At 31.9% G+C, this 23832-nt stretch overlaps 1 protein-coding gene across 1 annotated transcript; it reads left to right on the forward strand.

Annotated features, from left to right (window-relative positions):
• The first annotated feature begins 1944 nt into the window (after positions 1–1944).
• On the forward strand, positions 1945–14484 carry LOC134725469 (methionine aminopeptidase 1-like). Its single transcript, XM_063589307.1, has 13 exons — positions 1945–2087; positions 7600–7651; positions 8163–8245; positions 8611–8671; positions 8896–8987; positions 9539–9622; positions 10276–10343; positions 10728–10798; positions 11142–11273; positions 11813–11918; positions 12695–12732; positions 13033–13098; positions 13597–14484. The coding sequence occupies exons 1-13, from the start codon at positions 1968–1970 to the stop codon at positions 13761–13763; spliced, it is 1140 nt and encodes a 379-aa protein (XP_063445377.1). The 5' UTR covers positions 1945–1967; the 3' UTR covers positions 13764–14484.
• Positions 14485–23832: the final 9348 nt, after the last annotated feature.

Raw genomic sequence — 23832 nt, forward strand, 5'->3', positions numbered from 1 at the left:
CCTTTTCAACTGATTCTTGTAGTTTGTTATTCTGTTGTACTTTTACACCAAATGTCCCAGGTTAGGGGAGATTAGGGATCCCGCTAATATTTTTAACCCACCACATTCTGTATGTCTGTGCCTGTTCATAGTCAGTACCCTGTAATTCCGTGGTTGTCGTTGTCGTTGTTGTTGTGTTGCATTTGTTTTTCGTTTATTTTTTATTATTTGGTCGTTAGTTTTCCCGTTTGAATTGTTTTGCATTTGTCATTTCGAGGCCTTTTTTTTATTGCTGACTAAGGGGCTTTTGAAATTAAAATATGTAACGGGATCTGAATGATACAATTTTATTTTGACCCATCGGGTGCACATTAAGTGTTGACATCCCAAAATGTCAAGCCTTAGTTAATTTTTTCCTTATTCTGATGTCACTGTCCTGTGTAAAAGTTACGCTGGGCGCTAATACGATTACAGTGGTGGCAATTTATTTTTTACAAGCTTCCGAAAACATATTTTCTGTACAGTCCAATAATGTTCAGAAAGTCATGCAGGTTACAATTGGAACATAGAAAATATGTGCGTCAAAATAACCAAGCAAGTTAATTCCATTTCAACAAACCATTTTCATCCTGAGTTACCATGGCTGCCTGTACTGTGCATTCTCGCTAAATTATATCCGTATGTTTTCCCCAAATGAATTCTATTTTTACTATTTTGCAAGCAGCGTTTTTAATCAACCATTTTAAAACTAATGGGTTTCTTAACGAAATTGGACTAAAAATGACACAAAAATTCCCCGTATTTTCAAACATTACCCTGCGATTCCATAATTTTGATTTCTACTTTGAAAAAAATCATTGTGAAACGGCAAACACCAGACTTACATTTTTTATTGCAAACAGAGACTCATTTAATGAAATAGGCCTAATTATAGAGATTTTTGAAGTAGAAACAACACTTTTATCTCGTGAAAGGACAAGACGGGGATGAGCCATAAAATTTAAAAAAAAGACTCTTTCTGTCGATTTCTTTTAAAATGGGCTTCCTATACTTTAGTTTTTTTAATGTTTTAGGGCACGGGGAGTAAGAGTGCGAAAGGATACTTAAAACGGCATCGATTTATCTCAACCAAGGCCAAATAGCACAGGCACATGTCTGTGAAAAACTTTAAAAGTTATACAGGGGCGGATGCAGGAATTTTCGAAAGGGGGGGGGGGGTGCAAAACATATATCCCGATACAAATGCATTGATCGGCAAAAATAAAGGGGGGGTGCGCACCCCCCGGAACCCCCCCTCTGGATCCGCCACTGTTATAGAAATCAAATATGATGCGTATACGATATTTGTTAGAGACAATTGCCTGTATGATAATTATCATAAGGGACTTAATTACCATTTGATGTGTGTGTGTGTGGGGGGGGGGGGGGGGGGGGGGGGGTGCTAGGATGTCATTTGAGCCCTGCATTTTATTTAGTTGTAATCTCTGTCCAGCCTATTTATTCGCAGTTTACCAGTTTTCTCTTCTTTTTTTTTTTTACACAAATCGACATCTAGCGACATCTAGCCGTTTTTTTTTGGCCAAGTTGCTCACCCTGACTTTTATTTTCTATGTTTTACTTAAGTTATAACTCCTATCCTGCTATTTTCAAATTTCATTCAGCACCCCCTAAGAATCCTTTGATTGATCCCTAATCATTAATTGTCTGATGTAACTTCCAATTCAACAGGAGTCACTGATTTAGTTCAAAGGGGATGGGGGCTGGAATGAAATTTGAAAAATGAAAAAACGAGGCAGCACATGTTATAGTATTCCATTTTAATTTCAAGAGGGCATTAGGGGAGATAAGTAGTATTCTAACTAATTTTATCCTTTAAAATAAAATATTTATTTTATTATTGACACACTACAGAGTGGAGGTTGGCCATTCGTTGGAGTAATAAGCAGAAAAAGCCTATTCAGGGGAGATAACTGCTTGCATCTGTCAAAATGGCTGAAACAGCGATTGCAGCACGAGTCTGTGAAACTCCTGGTTGTGACCAAGCAGCAAAGCTTCAATGTCCTACTTGTATTAAGTTAATGATACAAGGATCATTTTTCTGTTCACAGGTCTGAATTGACACAAGAAAAAGTTACATTCATATAAGAAAAATCACCATGATCCATCCAGTGCAAATATTTTAGCATTCATATTTTAATGAGATTTATTTGTATCGGTATGGCTTTTCCATATACCTGTATTGCAATCAACTTGTAATTCTATGTTGCCCCCTTTTTGGTATTACATCTATGGTATAGTTTTTTTTATGTAAGTCTAGAAAAAAGAGTTTAGCCTTGATAGATCTTGATAATTGAAAGGTCAGTTTGCCCCATTCTGGTCATGTTGGTGTTACTTAATTCATACACAAGCGAAAATGAGTTGAATAAGGTTTATGTCACTGTCAGTGGCACTGTGCATTGCTAAATTTTAAAGTATATTCATATCAAATAGGCAAAAGTTACTGAATTAAAAAATCATAATGGGAAATACTATTCACAGAAACTATGATTTAGTAAAATGTAGTAGAAAACTCAATCAACATTTTTAGTTTTACAGGCTTTATTCAAGAGACTTTCACAGAACATTTCAAACAATATTACTCTGCAGTCTTTCCATTGTGTGCAAGTGTTTATTTGTTATTAAAAGTCATAAAAAAACCTGTACTATCTAAATAACTTTGTGCTGATTCATGAAAGTCAAGCACACCCTTGAAGGTGTACTTGAATTAATTAATATTTGTTCTTGATTTAACTATTATCTTTAATTTTAAAATTTTTATTTATAAGGAAATTATTGCTAGAAATTTATGTTGTGATTCTCTTTCTATTTTGTACTTAATCATTGTTAATTGTCAAATGTAAGAGTTTATCAGAAAAGGAAGTAGATTTCATATAAAATTTCCATATGTCAAGCATTAAGGTTCATGTGGACCCTATGGCTAAAATGGCCGTATTTTCACCTCAAATTTTTCTCTGAGTACTGGCAAACCTGTGCACATGGAAAAGTTTTAAAGCATAGCATGCCCTAGATAAATAGAATTCAAATGCATTGTATGATTTAGAAAATTCATAACTTAACTGGATTTTGCCGTACACTTTTTTTCGTCTCTGCAGAAGATGATAAAATTAACAAACAGTTGAGTTTACCTTGATATGGTCCACTCAGGTACACAGTTTAAATAACCAATTATTGTCAGGTATCTATTGTCCATCTAATGTCCATGTCAATTACAGTGCTTATCCAGTGACCTTTGGGGTATCACATTTGCAAAGACCAAAACAGTTTACCAAATTGCAGTCAGATTTCTACTCCAACTAACTGATCAACTGGTAAAATATTTTAGCAGATTGCTCAAGTGAAATGTTGTTAGTATGAAGTGAGTGCTGTAAACTAAAAAGTTATACTTACCATCCACATCCAGTCAGTTGATACCTTTGTCAATCATTTCTAACACAAATAATATCTTACTATAGTATGAGTCACTGAATAAAATGGTCTAATTTTGACATGGACACTTATATCATAAATAAGTATTATAAATGAATAGTTCAAAACATTGTTTTGTAGGTGTATATTAAATAGCTTTGTCTTCTAAGATGAAGTTATTGTGCAATTGTGATTCTAATAACATTTTCTATACAAATTACTGATCTGCTGTCATTAAAGGGAAATACTTTATATTGAGTTTAAATGTACACATAAAATTTAATCAATGATATGAGGCTTATGATTTTGCCTACAAAAGATTCATAAAAAAAAATGAAATGCAAAATTAGTATGAAGTTGAAGGGCATGTAGAACACAAATTAGAATGGTTTTGCAAAATACTGCTTATAAGTTATCGTGTGCTCCTTGGTAGACAATCCCTTATACTTTGAACAATTCAACATTTTGCAAAACAGCTGTTAATCGTCTCTCATCATTAAATAAGTTTCATTGTTCGTTTTAGAACAGAGGATAAAAGTTAAATAATAACAGAAATAATGTTACAAACAAATTAAATGGGGAAATTTGATATTTGTCAGACAGAACAAAATTTTGCTGATTATTTGTAATGTAAATTATTTCCCTTTATTGCCAGCAGATCAGTAATTTGTATACAAAATGTTATTCGAATCACAATTGCACAATAACTTCATCTTAGAAGACAAAGCTATAAAATATACACCTACAAAACAATGTTTTGAACTATTCATTTATAATATTTATTTATGATAGAAGTTTCCATGTTAAAATTATACCATTTTATTCAGTGACTCATACTATAGTAAGATATTATTTGTGTTAGAAATGATTGACAAAGGTATTAACTGACTTCATCTGGATGGTAAGTATAACTTTTTATTTTACAGCACTCACTTCATACCAACAACATTTCACTTGAGCAATCTGCTAAAATATTTTACCAGTTGATCAGTTAGTTGGAGTAGAAATCTGACTGCAATTTGGTAAACTGTTTTGGTCTTTGCTAATGTGATACCCCAAAGGTCACTGGATAAGCACAGTAAAAATGCTCACTTTAATTTTTACCTGTGGGGAAGTTCTCAAACCAGTTTCCCAACTTAGTTTATTTTGGCACCTTCTGTAGGAATGAAAAAAAGTGCACGGAAAAATCCTGGTAAGTTTTTATTTTTCTAAAACATAAAACATACTTAAAATTCATTTATCTAGGGCATGCTATGCCTGAATTTTTTTACAGATGCGCTGATTTGTCTGTACTCAGAGTAAATTTTGAGGTGATAATACGGCCATTTTAGCCATAGGGTCCACATGAACCTTAAAGATAAAAAAAAAAAAAAAAAAAAAAGGATATACAGTGTATTCTATTTTTTTTTTGGCTTTATGCGATTTAGCTTTATATAAAAAATACTCCATGATCAAACTAACTGAGTAAAATTGCAAGTTTGTTTTACCTTACTTTGTGTGATCAAAGTATAAAACCAGTACATGAAGTTAATTTTTTTTGAACTTTAAAAGTTGTAAATAAATGTTAGAATAAAATCAATATGACATTTGGTAGAAAATATGCAGAATGTTGCTAAATGTTTTAATTTTATACATTATATTTTTTTGGTGAATTTTTTGCTGTTGGTAAAAATCTGCAATTTCCTCCAATTTTTAATGTAAAATATAAAAAGAAGATGTGGTATGATAACCAATGAGACAACTATCCACAAAAGACTAAAATGACACAGACATTTACATCTATAGATCACCGTACAGCCTTCAACAATGAGCAAAGCCCATACCGCATAGTCAGCTATAAAAGGCCCCAATAAGATAATGTAAAACAATTCAAACGAGAAAACTAATGGCCTTATTAATGTAAAAAAATTAATGAAAATCAAATATGTAACACATAACAAATGACAACCACTGAATTACAGGCTCCTGACTTGGGACAGGCACATACATAAATAATGTGGCAGGGTTAAACATGTTAGTGGGATCCCAACCCTCCCCCTAACCCGGGACAGTGGTATAACAGTACAACATAAGAATAATCTTTAAGAAAAGTAAGTTTAAGGTTGATGATTACATATATAGACATGAATATCTCCCTTTAGCAGTTTAGGGCTGCTTTTCTTCTGTCTATACAACTACCAAGCATCATTAGTAAGAATTACCAAATTAACTAGTCCTTTGGACCTCTAAGGTCAGGGGTTGACAATAACTTTTGTAGGCTAGCCCACAGGGCTAGTAAAAATTAAATTCAACTAGCCCTGTTCTGTGTCAGGTACCCCTGTTCGAGGGCCATAGGCCCGCAAACAAGCTAGGGGGGTCTGGGGGCATGCCCCCCCATAATTTTTTTGAAATTTAGATGCAAAATCCTGCATTCTGAGGACTTTTAAGAAGATGTTTCAGTCTAAAAAATACCTATTTCATACTTGTTATATCTTCCAAAAAAATGAAAAAAATAATAATTACACTAAAGAAATCTAACGGCAGGAATTTGTTTGTCAAAACTTACATTTTTACTGTAGATGAATTTATGATATATCTTAAATATTTATTGTGTTAACATTTTTAGTCAAACGTTAACATTTGTATATTTCAGACCTACTTTAAAAAAAAATGTTCAAGATTAAAAATATATACTTCAAAACCTTGACCAGGTTTATAGGGTGGTATTCAATTTACAAATAATCCTGCAGCATCAAATTAATTAATGACAATGTTGTACTGAGCTTGACAACTACATGTATCTCACAGTCTCCACGGCAAAACAATAGACCCAACACAAAGAAAGTGACAATCTACATTTACATCAAAACAAATATGTGTGTTAACTCATCAACTAAAATAATCAAATTAAAAAAAACACAATGTTTTACTTTTTGTTTATTTTTATTTTACATATTTAAAATAAGTTGACTTGTCCCCTATTTTACTTTTGGTTTCTGATGCCGAGTCTTCATGTTCCAACTGATTTGGGTCATCCTGTTCTTGTTAAGGGAGCTAGCATTTGATTTTTAGGGGGGGGGTTTCTCATAAAGAAGCTACATGTAATCACATGCACATTTAATATTATTACCGGAAATTTAATTTTGTTTCAGTCTATTGCAACTGTAATGATAAGTTCCGAGCATAACGAAAAGAATTATGACGATATGACAAACGCTAATTCGATAAAGACAGAGAAGATCGAAAAGTTCCATCACCACGTGTACCTTCGGAGTAAAGGAAAATTTCAACGGGGAACCTTTTAACGCTCTATTTTAAGAACGAATTCGGACATTTCCAATTTTAACTTTTTACGCGACGACTGTAATAGATAAGCTACGCACGCGATTTAACAGGATCTGATGTGATTAATAATAAAATACAATAAAACCAAAATGTATATGCAGTCTAATTAATATGTATTTCAAAATCTTGAAACGTGGTGCATTCTTACTTTATAGGACGAGTAATCTTAGGCCGAGTTGACAGTATATAGCGACTGGTTTACGGTCATGACGGTAGAAATGAAAAGAAGTTGTCAGATATGACCCGCGTTTGGACTGTACTTTGCCGAAAGTACAACAGTTTGATGTTCAATGACAAATAAATTTACTAGCCCCTTGGGCTACCGCGCTACGGACATTTACTAGCCCGACACAAAAGTTTCTAGTCTCGGGCTAGCGTTAGTGTCGAACCCTGTAAGGTAGTCAAGTTACATGTGTAGGGTCAGGGATTTTGTGCAATAAGTTAAAACAACCAATCACAGCTAAACTTTTCAAATAGCAGTAGGATGTTTGCCAGTTTCACAATTGACTGTAATTAGAGTTCCATTATAGTTGTCCTTAGAACAGACATACAGTTTCATTGTCAATGAAGAGGAAGCAGGAATAGCAAATTTATACAAACCTTCATTACATGTTATCTTTTTATAGGTTAAATTTTTGTTCATGATTAAATCCATTATTATATATTACTTTCAATTTATCATGTTTTGTAAAGGCAGCTTCCCAGCTTTTCTGGTTCAGGATAAATCTAGATATGTGAAAAGGAAACAACTTTTGTTTAAAGTGTTATAGATTAGGTTATTTGCATGTTTATTTGAATGTCCCGTGTAAAACATACAGCTTTGAATTTCAGGAATGTTTTAAAGGATTTTGGACAGAACACAAACAGGTGCACAAAAAAGCAAGTAAGTATGAAATTTGAAAAGATTGCTCTCCAATCTATCAATTATTAATGGATAAGTTTGTATGCTCCAACATTGAAAAGAAAAATTCTGCATTATACCTCATGTTTAGAAACTAACCATTTTTAAGCTGCCCTTGACATAGCCCTATATTATTGTTGAGCTATTTTCATAACTTTGAGTCTGAACCCATTAGTTCTGTCTGTTACATTATATTTTTGATATCAGATACAGATTGTACTTTTAACAGCTCATCCAATGAATTGAATATTTTGCATGCAGTGCTCATTTTATTTCAACAACACAAATAGTTACTTCTATGCATTCATATAAATGTAATGTTTATCAAATAAAGTCCTGGAAAATTCATAAGTATTTAATCTTATTCAAAGAGAAAAGACATTATGCATTGAACTATGACTGTTTGATTTACATCATAAACATATCTAAATTATTGAATTATTCCAGTCAGAATCTCACAGTGCCAAATATCTCAATTATTAATTTATTTCAGAGCAAGGTACAGATGTAAATAATGATTCCTATAATCCATGGCCTGGATTCAAGTATACTGGACTATTACGAGGTTACCCTGTGGTAAGTAGATATATTATTTTAACCTATGTAAGGTGTGTTTGTACTTACTTGTTACTGTAGCTTAAAACTTGAGTTTAATTTTAGAAGCACCAGTATTTTTGTCTCATCTTTGGCAAAAGTAACAAAAGTGAGATACACATGTTGACATAAGTATAGCTTGAAAGTGAAATAAGGATCATCTTTATGGTTTAAATTTTACATGGCTGTTAGACCATGAAAAAAAAGTGCAAATATATCAATTTTATGCTTTTTTACTTTCCTTATTTGTTACATATGTTTTAAAAATAAGTAGCATCTGCTCCTTAGGTTACACCATCAGTTGTTATACCGTTCTGTGTATATATGAATAATTTATTACATTACAGAGTTCAAAGAGATCTGTCCCTGACCATATACCCAGACCAGATTATGCTGAACATCCTGAAGGTTATTATTATTATAAATGTAAAAAAATGCTTGTGGAACTTTCTGAAGCAAAAGGAGAAGGTATTGTCATATTGTACAAGATCAAATAGTGAAAAAAATAAATAGGAAACCCAACAGACCTTTTTCACTTGTTTGCAAACATATTCCCAAAATAAAAATGCAATGCTGTTATCTAAAGAAACTTACATAATTCATTTCCTCTAATTATGATTGATACATTTTAGGTGTACCTTTAACAGAAAGACAAATGAGAGGGTCAACTAATATCAAAATGCTTTCTGACGAGGAACAGGAGGGACTGAGAGTGGCTTGTAAGGTAATATTAACAAGGTGTAATGAAACATGCTTGTAATTTTTTTGACCTTCAAATAAAACACAAAAGAAAATGATTTTAGGTGATGCCAATGGTAATTACTATTATTATGATCCTAATTGACAAAGTGTAGCTAAGATAGTTTAATGTGGTGTTAAATAAGATATAAAACAAGCAAACAATCTAAAGAAATTCTTGTGCTAAAATTGAACCCTGAACCTGATGTAATTATCACTTGTACAACCCACTCTGTGATTGATGGGCATTTCATTCACTTTCTCAGTCTGTTTATCAGAAAGGCTATCTGATTTTTTTTCAAACTTTCTCAAGGTTCTACTTAACCAAATGACTTTATGTTTGGTCAGCAGGTGTATCTACTGATTGCTTGCTGGATCTGTTTGTCAAAAAACCTGGAAAATTATATGATTTATCATAAGTCAAAGTGACATGCATTTAAAAATCTCTTGGACAAAAATATATCATATATGAAGACACTTTTTAAAACAGATAGATATTAAAGTAACAAGCATATATATTTGTCATTTTATTCACAGCTTGGGAGAGAGGTAATAGATATAGCAGCTGATACTATACATATAGGAGTAACTACAGAGGAGATTGATAGAATAGTACATGAAGTAAGTACAGGAATAAAATTATGTCAGTATATAGAGAAAAAGTCTACATTTTAAGGATTTTTTTTTCACATTCAAATAAATATTTTCTTTTATAAGTATAAAGTACAAGCATAAACATAAATTATGTAATCCTAATCATGCTTTTTGGAATGAAGGTGTATAACCATAAGTTGGTGTATGGAATAGCATCCTGACCTAAAAATTATCTTGGCTTATCCTAAAAAAAGACATATATTGTCTTGCTGAGTACTATTGATTCCCCCTGGGTTACCCTTCTCACGCATAGCATTAATGGTTAAATATCTTGAAAACGGCACATATAAAATTGAGAAAGGAAATGGTATATCCCTATCCCTTGACCATATATGTATATATTTTTATTTGTCAGGACAGGACCCTTACAGTACTCCATAGATTTATAGATTTGGGTTATGGCCCGCCTATTGTATTGCTCATAATCAAAGATCTCACAAAACTCAGATCTGTACTTCTGCACCATACATTTTATGAATAACCAACCATGACAAGACTTTAATAAACCACACTTTAAAGATTGACAAACAATTATATTTACTATTTTCATGATACATGTGGTGGAAGATATAACAATTGTGTTATATTCAATAAGTTATCATTGTATTTTCTATTTGTAGGCCTGTATAGATAGAGAATGTTATCCATCACCATTAAATTATTACTGTTTTCCTAAATCTTGTTGCACGTAAGTAGATGAAATCTTTTATAGTTGTTAATAGCTTTAGTTAGATTCTTATCTGATCAATGTGGGATATGAATTCTATTTTTTTCTCACAAATATTCACAGTATTTTCTTCTTAATTTTATTGCATGCAATTTACATAGATACATGTGCATTTGGTTCATTTATGGTCTTGGATTTATCATGGATTGAGCATTTGGATACTTGAATTTGAGATTTTATTGAATTCTGCAGCCTTTGGAAAAAATGTATTTACTTTTAAACACTTGTTTACTTAAAATATACCAACAAAATCACATAAGTTAGTGACACATGAGTAATATTGAATCAATAGATAAACTAAATGTATATCTTTTATTTTGTAAATTGTGAAATTGCATTTTATAGGTCTGTTAATGAAGTAATTTGCCATGGAATTCCAGATGCTAGACCTTTAGAAAATGGGGACATTGTAAATGGTAAGGAAGTGTTTGTCTTAGAATATATGGCCATAATGAAGTCAAGACAATGTGTTTTTTCAAATAAATATTTTTAAATGAAATGAATTTTTAGACTACATTAAAACATTGTCTTGTCTGATATTATTAGTTCATGTTATTATTTTGATGTTTTGTCATCATTCATAACATTTTACATGTATGATCAATTGCTCTCATATAATTGAAATATGAGAGTTTTTGAATAATTCTTGCATGTTTCATTTTTCATATGAATTAAACATGCTTTCTATTTTGTTGTGAATTAATTTTTATTGATAAGATTTTTATTAATAAGATAATAATGATAAGATTTTTATTTCAGTGGATATTACAACATTTCACGGAGGTTTCCATGGAGATCTTAATGAAACATTTTTTGTTGGTGAAGTTTCAGATAGTGCTAAAAAACTAGTCAAAACAACACATGAATGTCTGTCACAGGCTATTGCTGAAGGTATATCAATATTAATTGTAAAACAATAAATAGAAATATGTGTATCTAGTATATAAAGCTAACAACATGCTAGGTGTTTCACAAAGTAGGTTGCAAATTACTGTGGTAAATGCAATTAAAGCTATTGATACAAGATGGATATTTAGTCATTATGTACAATAACTTTTTTGAACATGCATAAGTAACCAAAATACTTTAAAAAAAATCCACAATTGATATGTTTTCGTGTGCTGATGAACATCAAAGACCAAGAAAATCATTAGTCTTTCAATGAACTTTTACAGTAGTTTGTAAGGCTTAATTATAGAAAAATAGTTACACAGAAAACTAAAAATAGAGCTACATAAACCATAAGTGTTAAATTATAATAAGTCTAAAAGATGTTCCATATAATGTAGATTATGTATAACAGTAATTTGGGTATAAATGTGTGATATAGTCAGTTTTTTGTTAATTTTCAACATTATTGATTTAACATCTTCATTTTAAAGAAAATGTGTAACATACAACAAATAATTTCTCTTGTGTTGTATTTACAGTAAAACCAGGAGTTAGATACAGAGATATAGGAAATATTATACAGAAACATGCACAAGCTAATGGTTTCTCTGTAGTAAGAAGTTACTGTGGGCATGGAATTCACCAGTAAGTTGTTGTTTCTTCCAATGTTCAGTATAATTTGGTATAAGGACACTTCAATATGAAAATTTTATCTGTCAAGTTTTCAAAATATAAACTCATTTTTGTTGCGCCTGCAACATTTTTGTTGAGCCTTCAACATTTTTGTTGAGCCTGCAACATTTTTGTTGAGCCTGCAACATTTTTGTTGAGCCTGCAACATTTTTGTTGAGCCTTCAACATTTTTGTTGAGCCTTCAACATTTTTGTTGAGCCTGCAACATTTTTGTTGAGCCTGCAACATTTTTGTTGAGCCTGCAACATAAAGGCGCAAAAACTAGACATGGTGATCATAGATATCTGGACTCAACATTTAGATTCAGTCTGAGGTTATAGATTTTTTTAACATAATTAATTTTATCAAACCTTCGAAAAATTGTAGGAAATTTGGACATAAGCTTGTTTATGATCAAAATATTTTGGATTTTTTGTCTTGTTTAAAGTTAAGGTTTATGATTTAATATGTCAATTTAAGAAAAATGCAAATGATAAGGGGATACATCAATGATCTTTGGTATGAATTGGCAGTGCTGTATCTCATTTCCACAGAGATTATTTGGCCCTGAACCTTTAGTTATTGATGTTATACATAGTTTACATGTAACAGTACTGCCATTTTAAAGATTTTATGAAATTTGATACAGGCAAGACATTTGTCTGTAAATAGTTTATTTACTTTATTTTGTTTAGATACTATGTATAGGTTTTATTTTGATAATGGTTTTACATTTTATATTTGACTAGGTTGTTTCACACAGCACCAAGTGTACCTCATTACTCAAGTAAGTAAGACATATGATGTAATCTGTCATATTTATCAACAAATTAGCATTGCATGACAATTATAAGTTTGAAATTTTCTTATCTCTCAGATTTTGCTTCTTCATGTTAACTTTTTCTTCAGTATTCTCTTCAAAATTTTTCATAATTGTCATTAAGATGTTGTTTTGTTTAAAAATTACTTAAGATGATATAATTTATGATGAGATGATTTTATAGCTTTTTGTTTGCTTCATAATGGAATTCTGTAAACTAATTATATTTATAATATTGATAACTATTTGATATGATTTTTCTTGCAGAGAACAAAGCTATAGGTGTTATGAAACCTGGCCATTCATTCACGATAGAACCTATGATATCTGAAGGTAAGAAGTCTTATATGGTTTCAGTCAGGTTTTGTCTCAAAAGTATTGGATATTTATTAGTTTGTAACAATTTTTTTTTCAAAGTTTCACTTCATGTTTTTGTCTGTTGATTGGCCTCAATGTTTGTTTGTTAAGGTGCTTGTCAAGAGTGCAAAAATATGGGGTAACCTTAGGATGGGAACTCTTAATACTTTAAAATTGGTATTTATCGTTACTCCGAATAAGAGAAACGACAATTAGGACATAAGACATTTAAACTTTTGCATACAATCTTCAACAGTAGACAAATGGATGTACAACATATAAATTCTCTCTATTGGTCCAAGACTAGAATAGTTGTTAAAGAAATTATCAAACGCAATGTATATACTATTCAGTTAGTTCAGTGAATCACAAAGTTATTTTAAGATGAAATGCAGTAAAACATGTTCAGTTTTAATGGCAGTAATTATAGTACATGTATTCACCTTGCTTATACATGCTTGTATTATTTACCAGGAACCTGGAGAGATGAAATGTGGCCAGATAACTGGACAGCTGTGACACAAGATGGACGTCTCTCAGCACAGTTTGAACATACATTGTTAGTGACTGATACAGGTGTAGATGTTTTAACACAAAGACGAGAAAATAATGGTCAACCACATTTCATGGATAAAATATGAATGGTTTAATAGCTTAGATTTAACCCAAAAGCTTCCATTCTGTGCAAGACATGGGCATTCAGATTCAGATGATATTTGATATGATTTTGTTTCCTTAGTAAGGACAGATCACTTTGAATGGCAGATAGCCTGATTTTGTCTAACTATTTTAACAGCTAAACAGAAGACCTAATATTTGTGAGATATAACATGTAACCAATATACATGTGTAAAATAAGACCATTTATGACATTTTTGTGTTTTATTCATTTGTTTCATTGTTAAATGAACTTTGATGGTAAATAAATGTTTGTTATTAAATGAAGCTGGTTATAACATGCAAATCAGACTCAATTTTATATCATTTTATAAAGAAAAATATTATTCTTTACAATGGGAAAGTACTCAAGCTCTTACATACCCAAGAAATCTCACAGAAGCTGTTTGATGTTGACAACAATCTGAAAATGTCTTTGTTTATTATAATTGCCATTAAAAATAATTGTGTAAGCTTTTTATTTTGTTCCCAATAACCAAAATGTTTGATATATATAGTAAAAGTGCTTTCTAAAAATTAGTTAGAAATTTGAAATGGATTTTGAGTTTGATGATATTGCAGTTTGTTCCTAGAGGGTTAGGTTGCTCTCAATAATTAAAAGATATTCATGAATAGCTTTAAAAGTAGGAAGGATTTGAATCTTGAGGTATCTCACTACTTATAGTTATAAGGAGAAGTATAATATTGAAGAAAAAATGTTCTGTCAATGTCATACTTTTTTTAAGCATCAAATTATCATAGCATGATCAAACAATGAAAATGCACCTTTTTCTTATAGGACATTAACACACACACACACTATATTTTGATAAAATGAATATGTTTCATTGTTAACTGAACAAGACTATACTATTTCTCCTCTGTTAGCAGTGAAACAGCAAGAATAATGATGCCTTACAATTAAATATAAGAATAAATAAAATAAGAAAGAATACTTTCAGACGATACAGTCAAGAAAATTTGTTTTATAAAATTATGTGCTATAACAGAAACATTATTTTTGATAGAGGAGACAGAAATCAAAATTTGTAGTGTGAACTGCTTTTTATCAGAGGATTATGAAGGTAGCATTGTCAAATAAATGCCTGTCATTTAATTGCCGCTAATGTATTTTTTACCATGCTAACTTTTTTTTTTTAATCAAAACTGTCAAAAACATATACATTACAATGTTTGAAATTGTCTTGTAGTATGTTATTTGTTTTGTTTAAGATTTTAATATCACTTATTGTGGGATGAATTTGTTAACGATGTTGTTTTTGTCTCGCAGTATAAAATATGTTTTAATATTTACATCTAAACATGAAAAAAGTTAGATTCAATCTACTTGGTTTACCTAAGAGCCAAATGTGATAAATACCAACATTTCGTATGTATAATGGAACAAATGTTACAAATACATTGTCCAGATAAATAAAGCATTTTTGCTGAATTGAATTATTATTGAATATAGTATTTTGACAGCATTAACACATATGTACTTAAAATGAAGACTGACTATTAAAATGATCATTTATGGAGATCACTAATTGTTTTGTAAGTAGATATTATGTATGCATAAACTTACACGAAACTTCAAATTTGTTTTAAGCTAGGATATACACTTGTAATAAACATTTTATCTTGTTTTTAAAGTTGCATCTTTGAGGGGAGATAACTGCTGCTCAAATGTGTTCATATCAGGGGAGATAATTCAACTGGTTATGACTACAAATCAATTAAATTGATATTATTTTGTTAAAAGCACAAGAGAAGCTTGGGAACTCTTATATTTAATGAAAGCAATTGATATAAAAAACTTTTTTTGGACTTTTGTTCATTAATTTTTGTAAAAGAATGATTTTAGCTTTCATGCCTGCAATGTATACAATCTATGAAATGGAGAAATATTTAACCCATATTTCTTCAGAATAAGCAGTGTGACCTTCAAAATGAATTTTTCATCTAGAAGATTTAAGAAAATTCATAATATATAATGTTTATCCTCCTTAAATGAAAGTTAATTATTGATGTACAAAGATGGATAAAAACTATTACTATATATAATTTAGACAACAACCTGACAACCTAAAAAAAACCAAAACATCTCGAGTCGAGAGGACAACATATAGTATGCAGAAGTAGACAGGTGTCTATACAATAATTATGCCCAGCTTGAAATCGTCCCAATTCTATACAAATTAAACGAGCTTTCTTATTACTCAGCCAAATAGTGACTGATCCATTATTCCAAAAAAAATTGTATGTGCTCACTGTATGGGTGACAATGAGGTATGTTAGGAGGCAAAAGAAATTCAATTATATCATTGAAAAAATGTAAACCTAAAGCAGAAATTATTGACATCATTACAAAAGATCTTTTGACAGAACCACAAACAATTTTAACTTTATTTAAGAGATAATGTAGTCAGACTTATTCTCAGTACACGTTGTAAAAGAACCCTAAATGAGCCTCAAGGTAATAGCAATGTAAGTAACCAGGAATACTTATCATCTACATTGTAATCTACATTTCTGATTATTGTTTGCTGACAGTCATTGTTACTTGGCTATTTACATTTATTATTTGTGATTTTTAATGAAATAAAATTTAAAATCTCATGTGTTGTTTAACTTGTTTATCAAGCTTTATAGACAAATTGAATCCTGAGTTATCAATTACAATCTTTAATGTAAAGACCTTCTGTATTGGTGAAGCCTCATTCAGAAAATATGTGATCTGAGATGTGATCTGAACCCTTTACTGTCCTAAAACAATAAATAAGGGTGAAATATATACATTTTTTTCATTTTTAGGTAATGATTTTAGATCAAATTGTTTTTCATTTTTCATTTTAAAGATAAATTAAGAAGAAATCTCCTGGAGCTGAAATTTCTTTGTTACCTGCAGTTGTGCTTTATTTGTAGGTTATATTTTGTAACTCCTTTTTTATACGACCGCAAATTTTGAAAAAAATTTTGTCGTATATTGCTATCACGTTGGCGTCGTCGTCTGCGTCGTCGTTGTCGTCGTCGTCGTCCGAATACTTTTAGTTTTCGCACTCTAACTTTAGTAAAAGTGAATATAAATCTATAAAATTTTATCACAAGGTTTATGACCACAAAAGGAAGGTTGGTATTGATTTTGGGAGTTTTGGTCCCAACATTTTAGGAATTAGGGGCCAAAAAGGGCCCAAATAAGCATTTTCTTGGTTTTCGCACTATAACTTTAGCTTAAGTTAATAGAAATCTATGAAATTTTGACACAAGGTTTATGACCACAAAAGAAAGGTTGGGATTGATTTTGGGAGTTTTGGTTTCAATAGTGTAGGAATTAGGGGCCAAAAAAGTGCCCAAATAAGCATTATTCTTGGTTTTTGCACAATAACTTTAGTTTAAGTAAATAGAAAATAATGAAATTTAAACACAATGTTTATGACCACAAAAGGAAGGTTGGTATTGATTTTGGGAGTTTAGGTCCCAACAGTTTAGGAATTAGGGGCCAAAAAGGGACCCAAATAAGCATTTTTCTTGGTTTTCGCACCATAACTTTAGTATAAGTAAATAGAAATCTATGAAATTTAAACACAAGGTTTATGACCATAAAAGGAAGGTTGGTAATGATTTTGGGAGTTTTGGTCCCAACAGTTTAGGAATAAGGGGCCCAAAGGGTCCAAAATTAAACTTTGTTTGATTTCATCAAAATTGAATAATTGGGGTTCTTTGATATGCCGAATCTAACTGTGTATGTAGATTTTTAACTTTTGGTCCCGTTTTCAAATTGGTCTACATTAAGGTCCAAAGGGTCCAAAATTAAACTTCGTTTGATTTTGTCAAAAAATTAATCGGTTGGGTTCTTTGATATGCTGAATCTAAAAATGTACTTAGATTCTTGATTATCGGCCCAGTTTTCAAGTTGGTCCAAATCGGGGTCCAAAATTAAACTTTGTTTGATTTCATCAAAAATTGAATAAATGGGGTTCTTTGATATGCCAAATCTAACTGTGTATGTAGATTCCTCATTTTTGGTCTTGTTTTCAAATTGGTCTACATTAAAGTCCAAAGGGTCCAAAATTAAACTTAGTTTGATTTTAACAAAAATTGAAATCTTAGGGTTCTTTGATATGCTGAATCCAAACATGTACTTAGATTTTTTATTCTGGGCCCAGTTTTCAAGTTGGTCCAAATCAGGATCTAAAATTATTATATTAAGTTTTGTGCAATAGCAAGTCTTTTCAATTGCACAGTATTGCGCAATGGCAAGAAATATCTTATTGCAAAATATTGTGTAATAGCAATTTTGTTTTTAATTAGAGTTATCTTTCTTTGTCCAGAATAGTATGCAAGAAATATCTAATTGTAAGAATTTTTTTTATTTGGAGTTATCTTTCTTTGTCCAGAATCAACTTAAATCTTTGTTATATATACAATATACAATGTATATTCACTTTTTACTACCAACTGATAAATTAAAATAATCTTTACCATTCAGTGATAACAAGCAGTTTTTTTACATCTTAATATTTTATGATGTATTTAAATGAGTAGTAATTGTTGTAAACTCCATTAGAAATTTTAATTGAGATTAGTTTTGGAATAAGGGAAAGGGGGATGTGATTAAAAAAATTGGGTTCAATTTTCTCATTTGAAATTTCATAAATAAAAAGAAAATTTCTTCAAACATTTTTTTTGAGAGGAATAATATTCAACAGCATAGTGAATTGCTCTAAGAGAAAACAAAAATTTTAATTTCATTTGAACACATTCATTCTGTGTCAGAAACCTATGCTGTGTCAACTATTTAATCACAATCCAAATTTAGAGCTGAATCCAGCTTGAATGTTGTGTCCATACTTGCCCCAACCGTTCAGGGTTCAACCTCTGCGGTCGTATAAAGCTACGCCCTGCGGAGCATCTGGTTATCAGCTATCTTAACCAATAAACAATATGGCAGATTGAATTCACATTCCATGGGGCATATGTCAATATTAAGTTACTGTGACAAATATGTCAGCTATGTTTGCTGTAGTCAAGTACACGTAAAAGAACCCTAACTCATTTACGAGATGTTTTAGTTATGCAAAGTTTATTTGATACTTAATGGGGTGAAACCTTCATAATAAATGTAAATTAAATCATGATATATACAGCAGTCGAGTTATTTCAGCGTTTACTTTCTTTTTATACAACTGCAATTGGTATCAAGTTGTTGTCGTCATCGTCAGCGTTGTCTGAAGACAATATCTTTAGTATAATTAAATAGAACTACATGAAATTTATACACAAGGTTTACAACATTAAAAGGACGGTTGGGATTGCTATTTATTTTTTAGTGGATTATTGCTTGTCTTTTGACCAATGTGTTGTCTGTCTTTCTTTTGACCAATGTGTTGTCTGTCTTTCTTTTGACCAATGAGTTGTCTGTCTTTCTTTTGACCAATGTGTGGTCTGTCTTTCTTTTGAACCAGGGGGTTGTCTGCCTTTTTTTTTAACAATATTTTGTCTTTCTTTCTTTTGACCAATGCGTCGTCTGTCTTTCTTTTGAACAATGTTTTGTTTTTCTTTCTTTTGACCAATGAGTTTTCTGTTTTTCTTTTGACCAATGAGTTGTCTGTCTTTCTTTTGACCAATGAGTTGTCTGTCTTTATTTTGACCAATGTGATGTCTGTCTTTCTTTTGAACCAGGGGGTTGTCTGCCTTTTTTTTTTAACAATATTTTGTCTTTCTTTCTTTTGACCAATGTGTTGTCTGTCTTTCTTTTGACCAATGTGTTGTCTGTCTTTCTTTTGACCAACGCATTGTCTTTCTTTCTATTGACCAACGCATTGTCTGTCTTTCTTTTGACCAATGCATTGTCTGTCTTTCTTTTGACCAATGAGTTGTCTGTCTTTCTTTTGACCAATGTGTTGTCTGTCTTTCTTTTGACCAATGCATTGTCTGTCTTTCTTTTGACCAATGTATTGTCTGTCTTTTTTTTGACCAATGTTTTGTTTTTCTTTCTTTTGACCAATGTGTTGTCTGTCTTTCTTTTGACCAACGCATTGTCTGTCTTTCTTTTGACCAATGTCTTGTCTGTCTTTCTTTTGACCAACGCATTGTCTGTCTTTCTTTTGACCAACGCATTGTCTGTCTTTCTTTTGACCAATGCGTTGTCTGTCTTTCTTTTGACCAATGAGTTGTCTGTCTTTCTTTTGACCAATGAGTTGTCTGTCTTTCTTTTGACCAATGAGTTGTCTGTCTTTCTTTTGACCAATGAGTTGTCTGTCTTTCTTTTGACCAATGTGTTGTCTGTCTTTCTTTTGACCAACGCATTGTCTGTCTTTCTTTTGACCAATGAGTTATCTGTCTTTCTTTTGACCAATGTGTTGTCTGTCTTTCTTTTGACCAATGAGTTGTTTGTCTTTCTTTTGACCAATGAGTTGTCTGTCTTTCTTTTGACCAATGAGTTGTCTGTCTTTCTTTTGACCAATGAGTTGTCTGTCTTTCTTTTGACCAATGAGTTATCTGTCTTTCTTTTGACCAATGTGTTGTCTGTCTTTCTTTTGACCAACGCATTGTCTGTCTTTCTTTTGACCAATGAGTTGTCTGTCTTTCTTTTGACCAATGAGTTGTCTGTCTTTCTTTTGACCAATGTGTTGTCTGTCTTTCTTTTGACCAACGCATTGTCTGTCTTTCTTTTGACCAACGCATTGTCTGTCTTTCTTTTGACCAATGAGTGTCTGTCTTTCTTTTGACCAATGAGTTGTCTGTCTTTCTTTTGACCAATGAGTTGTCTGTCTTTCTTTTGACCAACGCATTGTCTGTCTTTCTTTTGACCAATGAGTTGTCTGTCTTTCTTTTGACCAATGAGTTGTCTGTCTTTCTTTTGACCAATGCATTGTCTGTCTTTCTTTTGACCAATGCATTGTCTGTCTTTCTTTTGACCAATGTGTTGTCTGTCTTTCTTTTGACCAATGCATTGTCTGTCTTTCTTTTGACCAATGAATTGTCTGTCTTTCTTTTGACCAACGCATTGTCTGTCTTTCTTTTGACCAATGAGTTGTCTGTCTTTCTTTTGACCAATGAGTTGTCTGTCTTTCTTTAGACCAATGAGTTGTCTGTCTTTCTTTTGACCAACGCATTGTCTGTCTTTCTTTTGACCAACGCATTGTCTGTCTTTCTTTTGACCAATGAGTTGTCTGTCTTTCTTTTGACCAATGAGTTGTCTGTCTTTCTTTTGACCAATGAGTTGTCTGTCTTTCTTTTGACCAATGCATTGTCTGTCTTTCTTTTGACCAATGCATTGTCTGTCTTTCTTTTGACCAATGTGTTGTCTGTCTTTCTTTTGACCAATGCATTGTCTGTCTTTCTTTTGACCAATGAATTGTCTGTCTTTCTTTTGACCAACGCATTGTCTGTCTTTCTTTTGACCAATGAGTTGTCTGTCTTTCTTTAGACCAATGAGTTGTCTGTCTTTCTTTTGACCAACGCATTGTCTGTCTTTCTTTTGACCAATGAGTTGTCTGTCTTTCTTTTGACCAATGAGTTGTCTGTCTTTCTTTTGACCAATGAGTTGTCTGTCTTTCTTTTGACCAATGCATTGTCTGTCTTTCTTTTGACCAATGTGTTGTCTGTCTTTCTTTTGACCAATGCATTGTCTGTCTTTCTTTTGACCAATGCATTATCTGTCTTTCTTTTGACCAACGCATTGTCTGTCTTTCTTTTGACCAATGAGTGTCTGTCTTTCTTTTGACCAATGAGTTGTCTGTCTTTCTTTTGACCAATGAGTTGTCTGTCTTTCTTTTGACCAACGCATTGTCTGTCTTTCTTTTGACCAATGAGTTGTCTGTCTTTCTTTTGACCAATGAGTTGTCTGTCTTTCTTTTGACCAATGCATTGTCTGTCTTTCTTTTGACCAATGCATTGTCTGTCTTTCTTTTGACCAATGTGTTGTCTGTCTTTCTTTTGACCAATGCATTGTCTGTCTTTCTTTTGACCAATGCATTGTCTGTCTTTCTTTTGACCAATGAATTGTCTGTCTTTCTTTTGACCAACGCATTGTCTGTCTTTCTTTTGACCAATGAGTTGTCTGTCTTTCTTTTGACCAATGAGTTGTCTGTCTTTCTTTAGACCAATGAGTTGTCTGTCTTTCTTTTGACCAACGCATTGTCTGTCTTTCTTTTGACCAACGCATTGTCTGTCTTTCTTTTGACCAATGAGTTGTCTGTCTTTCTTTTGACCAATGAGTTGTCTGTCTTTCTTTTGACCAATGAGTTGTCTGTCTTTCTTTTGACCAACGCATTGTCTGTCTTTCTTTTGACCAACGCATTGTCTGTCTTTCTTTTGACCAATGAGTGGTCTGTCTTTCTTTTGACCAATGAGTTGTCTGTCTTTCTTTTGACCAATGAGTTGTCTGTCTTTCTTTTGACCTATGTGTTTTCTTTTTGACCTCTTTTTGACCTATGCGCTGTCTTTTTGACTTTCTTTTGACCAATGTGTTGTTTTTCTTTTGACCAATGTGTTGTCTATCTTTCATTCGAATCAAATTAATTTCTGGATTTCTTAAATTCCAGGATATAGCTCAGGTTTGTGTGGCATAGTCTTAATCTTTCTTTGATATTTATTCGTAAGGGGATTATTGTTTGTCTTTTGGTATTTTCCCTTTTGTGCAATGTGTTGTCTTTCTTTTGAACAATGAGTTGTCGGTCTTTTTCTGGACAAATGTGTTTTCTGTGTTTGTTTTGACCAATGAGTTGTCTGTCTTTCTTTTGACCAATGTGTTGTCTGTCTTTCTTTTGACCAATGCATTGTCTGTCTTTCTTTTGACCAAGTGTTGTCTGTCTTTCTTTTGACCAATGCATTGTCTGTCTTTCTTTTGACCAATGCATTGTCTGTCTTTCTTTTGACCAATGCATTGTCTGTCTTTCTTTTGACCAACGCATTGTCTGTCTTTCTTTTGACCAATGAGTTGTCGGTCTTTTTCTGGACAAATGTGTTTTCTGTGTTTGTTTTGACCAATGAGTTGTCTATCTTTCATTTGAATCAAATTAATTTCTGGATTTCTTAAATTCCAGGATATAGCTCAGGTTTGTGTTGCTTAGTCTTAATCTTTCTTTGATATTTATTCGTAAGGGGATTATTGTTTGTCTTTTGGTATTTTCCCTTTTGTGCAATGTGTTGTCTTTCTTTTGAACAATGAGTTGTCGGTCTTTTTCTGGACAAATGTGTTTTCTGTGTTTGTTTTGACCAATGAGTTGTCTGTCTTTCTTTTGAAAAATGTGTTGTCTGTCTATCTTTTGATCGATGTGTTGTCTTTCTGAGTTTTTCTTTTGACTTATGTGTTGATTTCTTGTTGTCGTATACATGTTTTTTAGGATATAGATTAATAGTAATAGAATTTTTGAAGAATGATCGCCCTTTGGCATTTATCCAACGTCAGACAGAGCCTTCTGGAACTGACTTGGTTGAAATTATTACGAAGATAATATTCCTAGAATTCATGTTTTGAAATTCCATGACAGTATCCAGTTTCAGGATTTTTTTCAAACGACGAATCAATGATGTTTGTAACAATTCATGACAATAACTGTGTCTTGGCTGGGCTTATGATAATAATTCTCGGGAAATAACACCACAATACAAGCGAAACCGACGCAGTACTAGAACATACTAGTATCTGGATAAAACGTTTTCAATTTCAAGCACTCATACAGCATAACATATGTTTAATTCAAGGATTTAGCTTGACCAACGCTAAGTTTAGAAGTTATATTCTGAATAGCTTCTTCTACATTAAAAAGAAGATGTGGTACGAATGCCGATGAGACAACATATTTCCAAAACAATGTAAACAATTAGAGACAACCGTATGGCCTATAGCAATCACAGGTATTTGGGGAATGGACCCCCCCTTTTTTTTTGGACCTCACTAAAATAAAATTTTGGCGTTTTTTTTATTCATTTACAATTTACTACAATGTATAAACATATATCAAGTCTCAACAATCCATTGCTAGTCGATTACAATAATATTTTTACTATCCATACGAGCCCCAAGTGAAAAAAAGAGGCCTT

This window comes from Mytilus trossulus, chromosome 7, assembly GCF_036588685.1.
Source record: "Mytilus trossulus isolate FHL-02 chromosome 7, PNRI_Mtr1.1.1.hap1, whole genome shotgun sequence".
Lineage (NCBI taxonomy): Eukaryota > Metazoa > Mollusca > Bivalvia > Mytilida > Mytilidae > Mytilus > Mytilus trossulus.

What these genes read in the sequence shown, in the direction of transcription:
- LOC134725469 (XM_063589307.1), top strand. Translation starts at nt 1,968, where the DNA reads ATGGCTGAAACAGCGATTGCAGCACGAGTCTGTGAAACTCCTGGTTGT. An exon ending in ACAGGTGCACAAAAAAGCAA is followed by an intron (nt 7,652 to 8,162) that starts GTAAGTATGAAA and finishes AATTTATTTCAG; the next exon opens with AGCAAGGTACAGATGTAAAT. An exon ending in TTATGCTGAACATCCTGAAG is followed by an intron (nt 8,672 to 8,895) that starts GTTATTATTATT and finishes GATACATTTTAG; the next exon opens with GTGTACCTTTAACAGAAAGA.